Here is a 13,888-nt window from a genome sequence, read left to right on the forward strand (position 1 = left end):
AATAAGAGAAGATATGATGGCAGTTGGCGTTACAGAGGAAGGATTCAGTAGATATATCGCTATGGGAGAAACCAAAGGAAACGATCTGTATATCAATTATGAGCAAAAATGCTTTTAAAAAACACGACATATATGTCCAAATAGAATGTTATAATTTTCTTATAAAATCTTACTATTTTTCAGCTAAAATTTTACACACTTCTAGCCCCCCCCCCCCACCAAAAAAAAAAAAAGTCCAAATAAAAATGTCGTAATTTTCTTATAAAAATCTTACTATTTTTCAGCTAAAATTTTATGCACTTCTAGTCCCCCCCCCCCACCAAAAAAAAAAAAAAAGTCCAAATAAAAATGTCGTAATTTTCTTATAAAAATCTTACTATTTTTCAGCTAAAATTTTACACACTTCTAGCCCCCCCCCCCAAAAAAAAAAAAATGTTTCTAACACTATAGCTACCTCACTTTGGATTCTGCATAGCTGAAAGAATGATTAATAATCGTTCAAATAAACGCTTTCAAAACAGCTATTATATCTAATCACTAAAGTACACCAAGGTATACATTTCTTGATTGCAAAACATTATAAAACCTACAAAATCTCTTATAATGATTAAACAAAACGCATTTATTCCTTTAAAGGAGTTTTTTTTAGAGAATATGTTAATAAGTAATCTATCTGGAAACCATATCAACTATAGACAATTTTTTTTAGTGAGGAAGATTTGCACCTACTCGCAGGGGTGCCCTTTTAGCTAGGAAAAGTTTCCTGATCGCTGATGGTTGGACAAGATAATTCTAACCAATCAGATAGCAGGAAATTTTTCCGAGCTAAAAGGGCACCCGTTTCGAGTCGGTGCAAATTTGTCTCCCTAAGAAAAAAAAATGAGTATAGTGTAATGAAAATTTGTATCTAAACATGCAAGCGAGGCACATACTAATTTTCCCCAATATATTTACTTAATTGAACCTTGCAATGATAGAGCATGAAAGCATGTGATTGATGAATGAATAAACAAGTAAACAGTTAACTACCAACTGCTTCTCAAGAGTACGATGGTCATAAATCTGTTCTTTCAGGTGTCTCGAATCTTGGCACCATAACTAGAGGTAAACGCCAAGTAATATGCACAAGACGAAGGGTGACCCTTTCAAAATACAGAGAATATTCGAGATAGTTTGTCACTAATTTTACATGTGACATTTATACTTTCAAAATGCTGAGCATCAGGTAGTATGTTTATTGTGGGGAGATATTTGAATTATTGTATGTATATTTATGTGTCTACATACATACATATATATATATATATATATATATATATATATATATATATATATATATATATATATATATATATATATATATATATATATATATATACTACATCCCTTTTCCCCTTTGAAGAGGTTGTGAGGTCAATTTCCCGATTTCTCAGCTAGTCGCTAGGGGAGACGATTTCAATCTTATACCTCCATCTTTCATTTTACTATTAACTTTATTGATCATGCCTGGTTTTTCCAGTACTTTCTTGTCATACTGCAACATTCCTCTTTCTTGCGTGACAATTAACACGTTATCTTGATAATTTTCACCAATTTGAAATATTCTGACAAGTTTTACATGATCTCGACATTCTGATTCTACCGCTTGGCTTGAGTGATTTGCATAAAGTCCATCTTACTTAACAGTGGTAAGTTGCTTATGGAAGTGGCCTCTTTATTATGTTCTTATATTCTGTGGGATATACCTGCTGCTTCCTCCGGTGCCTTAGATGACCGCGGAGGTAGCAGCAGTAGGGGACTCAGCAGTATGAAGCTTCATCTGTGGTGGAAATGTGGGAGGTTGGGCTGTGGCACCCTAGCAGTACCAGCTGAACTCGGCTGAGTCCCTGGTTAGGCTGGAGGAACGTAGAGAGTAGAGGTCCCCTTTTTTGTTTGGTTTCTTGTTGATGTCGGCTACCCCCCAAAATTGGGGGAAGTGGCTTTGGTATATGTGATGTATGTATTCTGTGGGATATTGTTCGTTAGATATTTGGTTTGTGACTGATTATGGATGAAACGCCATATAACTTATGGTTATCATAAAAAAAGTAACAATATCTGTTTAATTATTTGAGTATCAATTCAAATTCTCCTCAGGAATTCCATTGAAACTATACAGTTTCAAGATTCCTTAAAAAATAATTTAATAACAATGTTGGTTAATTTGAAGTTTGATTCAGCAAAATGCAACTTCCAAAGACCGTAATATTGCCAAGCTGGCTAGAATAAAAAAAAAATTGACCAATTTTTTTTTTTTTTTTTTTTTCTTATTCAAAAGGCTTTTTATAGTACCTTTGTTTGCTTATCAAAGATATATAAAATGAAATTAATAAAAGGCGTGAGAAAGAAAACCAAGTTCTATATGTCAAAATATATTTATTCACATTGGACATTTTAACGTACATAAATACCATTACAAATACACAATCTCTTTCACCCTCTTTCTTTCTGTCTCTCTTTCTCCAGCATAGGTTCTTTCTGGTCTCAGCCACGGAGTCAAGCATTTATTTTATTCTAATTTTGTTCAACCGATTAGTTTTCGCGGAGACTAGAAGAAAAAAAAACTATATGACCTTCGTAACCCTTATTTAACAAAATCCACCTGAGTTGTATCAAGAGGCGACTAGTTTGGGGCAGAAAAAAATATGACTGTTTTAAATAGAACCCTAATGTCTTATAATACTGGTATGGATGTGTGTATACAGTCTCTCATTGGTGGCATTATTTACAGAGCTCAAAGGAACTAAAAGAAATAAATAAGACAGACTGGCGGTGAGAAGAATCATATAGAATATTGGCGCTTCCTTCATTTCCCCCCGGTTTTTTTTCTTTTTTTTTTAGTCCTTATAGGCTGTAATGACTTTTGCTTGCACGTGATCAGTATACCAGAAAAGAGACCGTAGGTGCCGAGCATACATAGTAATACATAATGTTGAATGAGGTAAAACGACTTGGTGTCGTTCGAAATAAATACAGAACAAAATGACAAAAACACATTAACAGTATAAAAATTGAATCACATAATACAAAAGAGCAAATGTTAACATAAAAAAACTTATGAGCTTAAAGTAATTGTTCATTAACCAACAGAAGCCAAGGAATTTTATGAAAGAATTATCGTCACCTTCATACATTACAATCCCCGCTGTCCTGTACCGTAAATCTTTTTTTTCAATGAGCCACATTATTTCTCACAATTTGTAATACAGTTTACAATTGGCAAAGTACAAAATAATTTTCATTGCGTTACACAAGCAAGCTGGTTTGCCTACCCTTAGCAATCTCTTACATATCAAAATTCTAATCTAATTTGAAAAATTTAATGTATGGTCAAATATTTAATACTTTTCGTTATTCGAATCTGAATTTCAATAAAGACAAAACACTAAGTAGATGAGTCCACCATTTCCAAATAATATAAAAAGTAAATAAAATTTACATTCATATCAATAAAGCCAACGATCGCTAAAGGCAGGCAATGAATAAATACCCTGACAGTTCCTCATAGTCAACAAGACTAGTCATTAGACCACTGTTTTTTCTTATAAAAATTAAAGACATGAGTTCTTGAGGTACAACATTTGAGATGTCTTTCATATCGACCCCCCAGGAGCATACAGCGAGGGGTAATGCAGACGACGTTTGAATAAATACTGTACATCATACGTGAACATCATGGTTATCTAAAATAGTTTCCTGTTCGTGAAAGACAAACCCAAATGTTTGCAGCAACAAGAACAGATTTTATCTAAAATCACAGCTCATCAGACACTCCATTCAGGTATGAGTTCACCTTCATTAAACGTAAGTAAATTCATCTCTACGGGATTTATATATGCCAGGAGAGTTTAGCTATCAAGAGGGGAAAAAGGAAAACTGGTTAATTTTGATATGATATAGCTCATAGTTATTCTATTATTAATATAATACTTTCCGAAAGGAATCTGAACCTATTAATATGGTGTATGTCTATGACACTTCAAGTACGTATGCACGTATTTGAATAGGGGGTTGCTTTACATTTGATGCATTCCTTCCCGAAGCAAACACATTAGTCATGCTGCTCTGTTAGGAAGTGGATGGAAGATACTTTGATTTGCGTAGTTCTCTTAATGAACAAATCCTGTCTCACTAAGATGCATTGCTGTGACAATATGTCACATAGGAAACACATAATAGGACCGAAAAATGATGGAGACGTTTGCGTGTCCAAAAACTCCGTCGTTAAATGGAATTACTCATTCACGCGTTTATATCTTCCATCAGGTGACTGGTTATTGGTTATTGGTTCCGTTTTTTTGACAGAATTTCACCTTTATTTATCATCAACTTTTGCCCGACGTTCAAATCATATTACAAACACACGGGAATAGGGAAGCTTCAATTATTAACACAAACGTGACAAAGGCCACTTATTCTCTATCATTATAGTTGGAATCAATTTAAACAAAAATAAAGTTTAATAGCAAATACGTCTTCGTAAAAATCTCTCACCGACTGGCACTTAACAAACGTCAGTGCCTAACCGAGGCACAAGTTCGGGTGTCTTCTTTCCTACATATACCATGATACGGATATGTATGGGCGATAATGATTCTATGTACTTAAAAACAATACGTGTACCTAATACTTATACACAGCTGCATATAACCCATTCATTTAATAGGGCGTTTAGTCTTGTTTCTTTCTTGACCAGCATTGCATTTCTTTTATGGACAATACCACAGGAGGAGGACCACCACCTTTTGGGAGTCGTTTTATGGGGGTGGGGAAAAAGGGGGGAAGATAAGGGGTTTGGCTTCAATGAGATCATGGAAGTATAATTTCCGTTCCTTTATGAGACACCTTAATATTAAAAGAATCGTTTAAATGAAAAGTTTGAACAGGGAGATGAGAATCCCTTGACATGTGTGAGACATCCGCAGCCTTAAATAACTCAAAGCTACTGATGAAAAAGGGGGAGGGGTGTTAGAAATAATAATAAAAAAAAAAAAGATTTTTCTTTTGTTGGTCCATCAAAATAGCTACCAAAAAATGTCAGTAGAATCACAGAGGCACAGAAGTCAGTACAATTTGAATCTGTCTCTCACTCTTTTGCTTGTTTTTGGCACCCTTAAAAGGAGTTGCATTATAAATAACCCTTGGCACTCATGTGCGCATTCCTTGGTCACCGGCAATGTGTGTTCATCATTGCTGGCATTGACACCTTTCATGTATACCCTTTCGGCGCCAGACGTCTTTTGTTTTTGTTTTTCTACCTAAATGTAGTTGGCGTGGAGCCTTTAGCACCCTCTTTAAGAACACTCATGGGGTCATCCCACGTTTGCAAAGGAACAAATGAACGAGCCCGATCAGTGAAACGACCTAGGTCATCCCACAACTTAGGAGAGATGAGGTCAGCAGGTGTGGGGGTAACTCTCAAGGAAGCTCTTCAGAGCAACAGGTAAGCCACTGGAGCTCGTCTTTGGGAAAGTGCAGTTGATGGCCAGTCGACACAAATGTTGCAAAGAGGACGCTGACCTCCGAAGAGGCTTCTTTATGTTGATGGGACTGAATGTCTTGCCCTCGTGGTCCACCCACACCTGCGACGAGTTCGAGTGGATATAATGCTCCACCAGTTCGACTAGACCTCCGAATTCTGGCATGAGTTTTTGGCTGTGACCCGTGCAGTCCAAACGGAACTTCCCGTAAGAGTAATGGATTCGAACGCTGGTGGGTCCACTGACAGTTTGCACACTAAGGGAATAAAGACACATCGGGCTTGCAGAGTCTCTGATTAGAAAAGTCCCCACTTCCGTCGACTGCAACATGGACGCTGCCTGCTGCCACGACAAAGGGCCGTAGTACCACCCACTCTCTTCTAAGGCCATCCTGGTCGTCGTCAACACTTTGTTGTCTAAGGCTGCCGTCCACACAGACTCGACTCCATCGGGAGAGGGGCTTCTTCTGTGGGGGGAGGAGGATGGATCACTCAACACTTTGTTGACTGTCGCCGTTAGGGATGAGGAGGTGTTCAGGAAAGGGTTGAGACTAACGGGGTAGTTGACCTTGGCTTCGGGGGATATACTTCGGATGCTGTCCTTCTCTCCTTCGACGAGTCCCCCGCCGGAGGTATGCAGCGAGTTCCTCGCTTCGGGAACGGCACAGGGTAGCTTGCTGATGGCGGTCGGGCAGGTGCTACGGAAGGCAGAACAGTTGTGTGGGCAGGTGAGGTAGCATAAGACATGGCAGGACTCGGTAGGGACGACGATGCATCTGTCGACTGGGGAAGTCACTTGGCAAGTCCCCGTCGGAGGAGCGCCAGGGTAGGCAGTCGACATCTGGAACATCCTGCCGCAGACGTAGGGGGGCTGGACCCCGCCGGGGGTAAAAGTAGGCGCGGGATGCCAGAGAGACGGCGGAGAGGCTGCAGGGGCGAGAGCGCAGGGTGGCTGCGGACTTGGCAGACTGGTATGGCAGCCTGGACACACTTGCATGGTGGGGGATGATCAGGAGGATCTAGGACGAATACCTGCAAAGGAAGGAAAATGGGTCAGTCAATGTGGAAGCAAACAAATCATTATAAATATATACATATGTATATTCATGCACATCTGCCATTTTTAATCTTCACAAATACCTCCAAATGCATTTTGGAAAAAAAATCACAAATGAGCGAATATTTTCTTCAACCAATAATATAACAAACAATATTCTACAGTACCAAGAAATCAAGTATGCTTCTACGCAAAATAACATTTGCAGTTGAAAGTGGATATTTTTGCGATAGGGGGGGAAATATGCAATGGCGTGTAAATGATAAAAATGGGACGAAGGGACACTAACACTGATGGTAAACTGTTGTGGCATTAATCTAATTGTAGTGTATTGTGAATTTTCTTCTAGTAAAGCAAGCGTTCAAAATATTCTAAATTTGGGCGTCGTGTGTCTTTTGGCGTATCATATCAAGAGATAATTATGTTTCCCAATTTATATATATATATATATATATATATATATATATATATATATATATATATATATATATATATATATATACTGTATATATATATATATATATATATATATATATATATATATATATATATACACACACACACACACACACATATATATATATATATATATATATATATATATATATATATATATATATACATATACACACACACACACACACACACATATATATATATATATATATATATATATATATATATATATATATATATATATATATATATATATATATAGTATGGGAAAGAGAGAGCGCGAACTAGCACCGCCAGTCTACTGTTTATATTCTAGGAATCAAAAGCTGTCAATAGGTGATTCGATATAAGATGATGACTGGTCTATCAGTAGCCGTTCCCTCGCTTCGGTTCTCTGATGAAAAGTCGAAAAAAAAAAAGGAAAGAGAAAAATAAATATGTGTTTATAACGATTAGACGAAAAGGTACTTCATAAAATTGTGAAGGAAACTAAAGAATGTAAAATAAAAATGCACATAACATATTCACGACGACTATGAACCGTTTGTGCATATCAACCTTTACGTAAATCTCTTTCAGATAATTTTTATTTTTTCAGTGTGACAGACGTCAGCTGCCAACATGACAAGAAGCATTACAAACGAAAGAACAGCGTTGCATCAGGACGTGAATCGGCGCAAATGACATTTTTCTGCAGACGAACTGACTTTTCCAAACTTTAACTTCTAAAATTGAACATTCCTCTACTATATATATGACAAGCGAGCGCACAGAGTATCGAATTACTGATTCTGGCCTCGTTATATCGAACCCCGTCACCTCGCTATAATGTACCCACGTCGCTCTCTCATTCCCCCATCATCCCCCCCCCCCCATATCGTTTACTAAGAAAAGCTCTTGGAAAGTTTTTTCCGAGTATAACTTCAAAACCGAGTGCCCGCCCTCATTTCGTTACAAGGCCTTCACCAAATGTTGAAGTAATTATAAACGGTTTCACGTTCGAAATAAACTTACATAGTATATTATAGCGGCAAATATAATTCATTAACAAGACAAAGAGAGCTTTAAACAAGCTGAAGGTCAGCTATTATCTGTACGTCTGGTAGCGCTTGATCACAGGCATCATCGCATTCCCTGAATCAGCTGGTAGAGTTGCCACACACCGCTGGTTGCCGAGCTTGAATGATGAAATTAAATTCGTCTAAGCACGTAAGAACGAACCTCATCGGATAGCAATGGTTAAAGAAAAAAATGTTTCAATGGATCTATAGAATCAGTGAAGTTCAAACAAATGTAAGACGTCATCATATTTATATTGATGGAACTCAGTTACCTTAATTAACATTAAATCGTAGTAAATAATCAAAGAATAATCGGAAGACAAGGTATTTACTAGAGCATAAATTCTAGATTTGACAATCATGGCCAAACCACTTCTCGGAGCAGGCTATCAACGTTATTACCCTGAAGGGAGGCGACGCATAACATGTCCTAAGAAGAACCTGGCGTCTTTGATATCTGTAGCTACCAGAACTATCAGGAACAGATTTCTTTCATTTCTTTTTCTATCTGAAAACGATCACACATCAACAAATTTCATTAAAAAAACGTGATGCAATATAAAGAAACGATTCATAAAACGTATTAAATAAATTAAATACAATCAGAAGTAAATATTTGCATTATTGCAAAGCAGAAATTTCGTTCATGCAATCATGATACGATGCAAAACGTTAGTGTAGGGGCTGCATACACTAACGTACACATTTTAATACGCACACACACTCGGTATGTGTATATGTGCGCGACCTAGGTATCTTAATATACCATGACGCTCTACAGGTGGTTGGCGGTTAAGCTGGGGATTGCGCGGACTCAGGAAAGTCTTCTATATATAACTTAGTCTTCTTAATTCATCTAGAAGCGCAGAGGAACGATCTTTACAAGGATAAGTGTAATGTTCTTCCATATATCTCCTATCTCCATTCCTTTAATATGCAATTGTCACTCGCAGTAGTAATTATTTTGCCATCTTCAGTAAGATTGTGTATACACACACACACACACACACACACACACATATATATATATATATATATATATATATATATATATATATATATATATATATGTGTGTGTGTGTGTGTGTGTGTGCGCGCGCGCGCGTGTGTGTGTACTTGAAACGTCACAAATGTCATGAAAAATCCATTAAAAGCAAAGTTTTCGAAAGCCTACAGAAGATGTTTTTCCCCTCTGTATAAAAAACAAAAGAACAAAAACACCCCTTTATTTTCACATGTTACGTCATGACCACATTGCCCAGATGACAAACGATTACGTCGAATTCTGGCATCCGGTATAAGTGGACTAACTTCGTTTTCAGGCAGGATTTTCCCCAGTCGATTCGTAGGAATCCCTTTTACCACAAATGCCCTTTTCCAGACATACGTTCTTGTCAGAACTTCCTGGAGATTTAAGGGGATGTATGGGGGGGAGGGGGAGGGCTGTTTCAGCTCTTCCGATGTTGTATTATAATGACAAAGTTGAGGTAGAAATAACCATAAGATAATTACTCATTTAAAGATAGGAAAAAAGTTATTAGCGTTTCAAAATGCTGTTCCCTCAAAGGCGCTCTTCAAGAATTAAATTTACTACGGTTTCAGAAATAGAATAATACTTGTGCCGTTATTTATCCTTTCAGAGAGAGAGAGAGAGAGAGAGAGAGAGAGAGAGAGAGAGAGAGAGAGAGAGACTATTCTCTTTTCTGGACACGGATTCTTCGACACAACTTTCCTTCAGGGAAATGCATCACACGACTTCCTCCGAGGTGAATTCTTCCCCTCCTGCACCCACGGGTCTCTCTCTCCCTCTCTCTCTCTTCCCCAAAAGCTTTATAACGGCGGAAACCCACAGGGGAAGAGTGTAAGCTCTTCGACAGCGGCTTCTGTACCTAAAATTCCAAGAACCCTCTACCCACACCGTCAGTTCAACGTCTCTCTCTCTCTCTCTCTCTCTCTCTCTCTCTCTCTCTCTCTCTCCCCCGTCCCATTGCTCCGGCCCTATAAATAATAGCCTTGGGGTTAGCCACGTACATCCATTTTTATTGCTAACTGCGGGCGTATGTCTAACGACTTGGAATACATAGACTATAGCGACACTGTATATTCTTATTTCAACAGCCGAGTTGCATCAGTTTAGTGCATGCCAAGAAGCGAAGTATTTCATCATTCATGAGGATGAAAATAAGTTAAGAGTTTCATTCATCTAAATTCTAGAATGCCCGTGTGGTCTTGGGCAGAGAAACTGTTCGACAGGTAACGGAACACGGCCTAGCGAGGAGTTTTAATTCTCATATTCAAACTCCCATTCAACATATAGCAGTAAAATATATAACAAAAGTGCAAAGCGAAAGATGCAACATAAGTAATGAAACCAACTGCAGGTGTTACATTCTAATTATAGCGTAAAAAAAAAGAATGATAAAAAAACTGTAGACCACATTTGCACAACAGTATTCAAACATACGGGAGGCGGTAACATTTCCTGGAAATTTGGCGGGAACTGGCGCTTGTCCCACGAAGGGTCCTGGGTTCCCTCCGTTCCCTCCCTCCCACGAGCTTACTAATGGAGATTCTTCCCTCTATTATCTCTCATTTCTTCTTCTGTCTGTTAACGCATTAACATACCTTCCCTTCATAAGAAAAAAAAATATACGCTCTTGCACCCAACCACAAAACCCTTACAATAGAGATCCCTTTCTTCTATATTAAAACGAGTAAAAGCGACAAGAGATTAACAAACACTGTATCACGAAATTCAACATATTTGTGGACATGATACGTAACTAGCCGCTGGTTATCAATCTCAATAACTATAATACCTTACAAACTTCCAACCACCGTGAAATACGAAATGAATCGGGAACGGGTAGAGGGGGGGGGGGGGGGGTGTTGCATCCAGCCCACGGGTCCCATCGCCGCTCTGGTGTCAAGAGCGAACGAAACGTTTTGGAACGCGGACGAAGAACAGAGGCTCTTTCTTAACGCCACCCCTCGCTGGATTCCATGAATGAGAGAGAGAGAGAAGGTCGAGAAGAAAAGAACTTCTCGAGTTGCAGACTGTCACTTGTGTTATTAAGATACTACTTGTTTGTAGTTTCTCTCTCTCTCTCTCTCTCTCTCTCTCTCTCTCTCTCTCTCTCTCTCTCTCTCTCTCTCTCATTAACTGATTATGTTTATGTTTTTCTTCCAATTGTTTTATTATGAATGAATCACCAAATTCGCAGACATCTTTTATAGAGGAAGAGGTCAAGACAGGCAAGGTTGCTTAAAAAATATTCCTGAATGATGTGCGCCTTATTTTGTGAATGGATAATAAATAACGTCATATTTCTAAGCCTAAAAAAACTAACTATTTCTGACATTACTATAGACAGTAGTATTTCATGAATGAGATGCTTTAGTTTATGGGCACAACCATATAGTGCTTTTATGGCATATTTTTTCAAATAGACTTTATCTAGAATTTCAACGTCAAAATCGTTTTCTCGTTATCGACGCTTCCGACATAGCTGTCATATCATCTCAATTCCAACAGACTCCCTCTCTTCGCCATTTCCCTCTCTTAATTCCCCTAATCTCTTTCCCTCATTCGCCCTTTTCTGTGTACGTGTCACTTCTCTCTCTCTCTCTCTCTCTCTCTCTCTCTCTCTCTCTCTCTCTCTCTCTCTCTCTCTCTCTCTTCCCAGCTTTCCTTGCCTTCCCCCCTTAGTGTTTCTGAGAAAACGTAAGAGCATCTTCACCATCTCTCTCTCTCTCTCTCTATCTAGCACATGGGTATCATAAACCACTGTTTTCTTTAGTAAACAGTAGTCTAAATAAAGACCGCAAAAGAAAAACACAAAATAATGAATATAAAAAAATCATAAGTATAACAGGAAATGAAAACATGATCTGGAATGCAGACTGAAGAAAGAAACAAAGAAACTGTCCCGAAATCACCTTAGGTGTAAAAGCGGAGTAGGAATTTATATGAATGAAGAAGCTGATGACGTCGGAGAGTTCATATATATATATATATATATATATATATATATATATATATATATATATATATATATATATATATATATATATGATAAATTGTATTTGCGTGTCCATAGAAGTATTTCTGTGAACGAATAAACATAGTTACCAGATGACATAACACAAGTTTATAAATGGAAAAGAAAAACATTTCAATGGCAAGGCACCCAAAATAATAATCTTCAAATTTTCGACTCTATAGATATTTTCTACTACCTGCAAACATAATTTATATTAGCTATCTCAACTCTATTACTTTTCAACTTATTTACATTTAAATCGGAAGCTTGTTTCCGACACGACATCATCTTAATGACATGAATTTATTCGGCGATATTACTTTCAAGCAAGCCATCCGTGTTGGCACAATCAAGTCCGAAACTTGGCTAATTTCATCCCGATGAAGGCATATTTCTTATAGATTCAATGATCAACTTGAGAGAGAGAGAGAGAGAGAGAGAGAGAGAGAGAGAGAGAGAGAGAGAGAGAGAGAGAGAGAGAGAGAGAGAGAGAGAGAGAGAGAAGACGTAATGCGTAATTAACCCACACGTGTTCAGTCCCCTCTACCCCAACTTTGAAGGGCTGTGGGGCGATGTTCCTAGAATTTATTGGTAATTCAATAACTGAAGAAAATTGACAGCTACCCCTCTGTTCAGGGGAAATGATTGACAGCCAACGGAAGGAACAGAATTCCGAGGATTTGCTCGCATGGCGCTTTTGAAGAGGCCGATCCATGTCACACCATCGTCTCACGGGCACCACAAATCAATTCGAATAGTCATGGAAATCATGATTTTCATCATAAAATTTTTTCATCAAAGGCAGTAGGTAACGATCTGTTTTGTCACAGCAATATCAGTTTAAATGGCTATGAATAAACCTTATCACATTGCAGTTAATATGTCATAACAATAAAATGTTGAGGGAAATTTACCTTGAGTGAAAAAAAAAATACAAGTCATACACTTTACCGCACATGATAAAAAAATTACCTGGTAAAATAAAATCAAAGAACTTTTAATCTTGATAAATAAAACAGTAGAAGCATACTTAATTTCATAATGATAACAAAATAAAATTGTTAAAAAACGAGCTACATAAAAAAAAAAAAACATGAGCACAACTCACCTTTCAACTAAGTATTAGAATCCAGAGTTTAAAAATCATACGAGCGAATCTCTTGATAACTCCGACTATACTGCCACAGTAGAAGTGTAGAACTTTATAATTAGAAAACAATTCAGGCAGATTTTGATTCTTGGCATAAAACTTCTCACTTTGAAAAATACAGCCAATGGAAGCACCTTTTTTTTCGAAACAAAAAATTCTCTTCACTATATAAATATCTATATATAAAACTTGACTACAACGAAGCTTTCTATTCTTTCTCTTAGAACTAAGTTTTTTTCTTCTTCACTTGTCTTTCCACTCGACACACACCGCCGCACCAGAACAACTTCTTGGAAATTGGCGTTCGTCTGCACAACACAAAGCGACGGAGGTAGAATCCATTCCTTTTGGCGTAGAAGTCCTTTATCTCGCCTCTCTCTACGGAGCGAGCATGGTATCCCTTCGGTACGGTGGTCGAGAATGAACAACACTTGGAAGCCGCTGGTGGCGTCTTGTTATATGCCACGAGCGAAGAACAAGGGCAGGACGAGTTTGAAGCGGAGCGGCTAGTGAGCGCACCACGAGCGTCGAGGTGGTACTGGTCCCGTGCAGCCATGGACGAAGACTCACCATCGCCGCGCCACAATCTCGACTGATTCCAAT

At 38.0% G+C, this 13,888-nt stretch overlaps 1 protein-coding gene across 1 annotated transcript; it reads right to left on the bottom strand.

Moving 5' to 3' along the window:
* Nucleotides 1-2,395: 2,395 nt before the first annotated feature.
* Nucleotides 2,396-13,888, bottom strand: LOC137632493 (suppressor of cytokine signaling 1-like). The gene is made up of 2 exons (XM_068364457.1): nt 13,244-13,888; nt 2,396-6,550 (listed from the first exon to the last, which is right to left on the bottom strand). Exon 2 carries the CDS (start codon nt 6,513-6,515, stop codon nt 5,436-5,438), a length of 1,080 nt encoding a protein of 359 aa, XP_068220558.1. The 5' UTR covers nt 6,516-6,550; nt 13,244-13,888; the 3' UTR covers nt 2,396-5,435.

The sequence above is a fragment of the Palaemon carinicauda genome, chromosome 41, assembly GCF_036898095.1.
Source record: "Palaemon carinicauda isolate YSFRI2023 chromosome 41, ASM3689809v2, whole genome shotgun sequence".
Taxonomy (NCBI): Eukaryota; Metazoa; Arthropoda; class Malacostraca; order Decapoda; family Palaemonidae; genus Palaemon; species Palaemon carinicauda.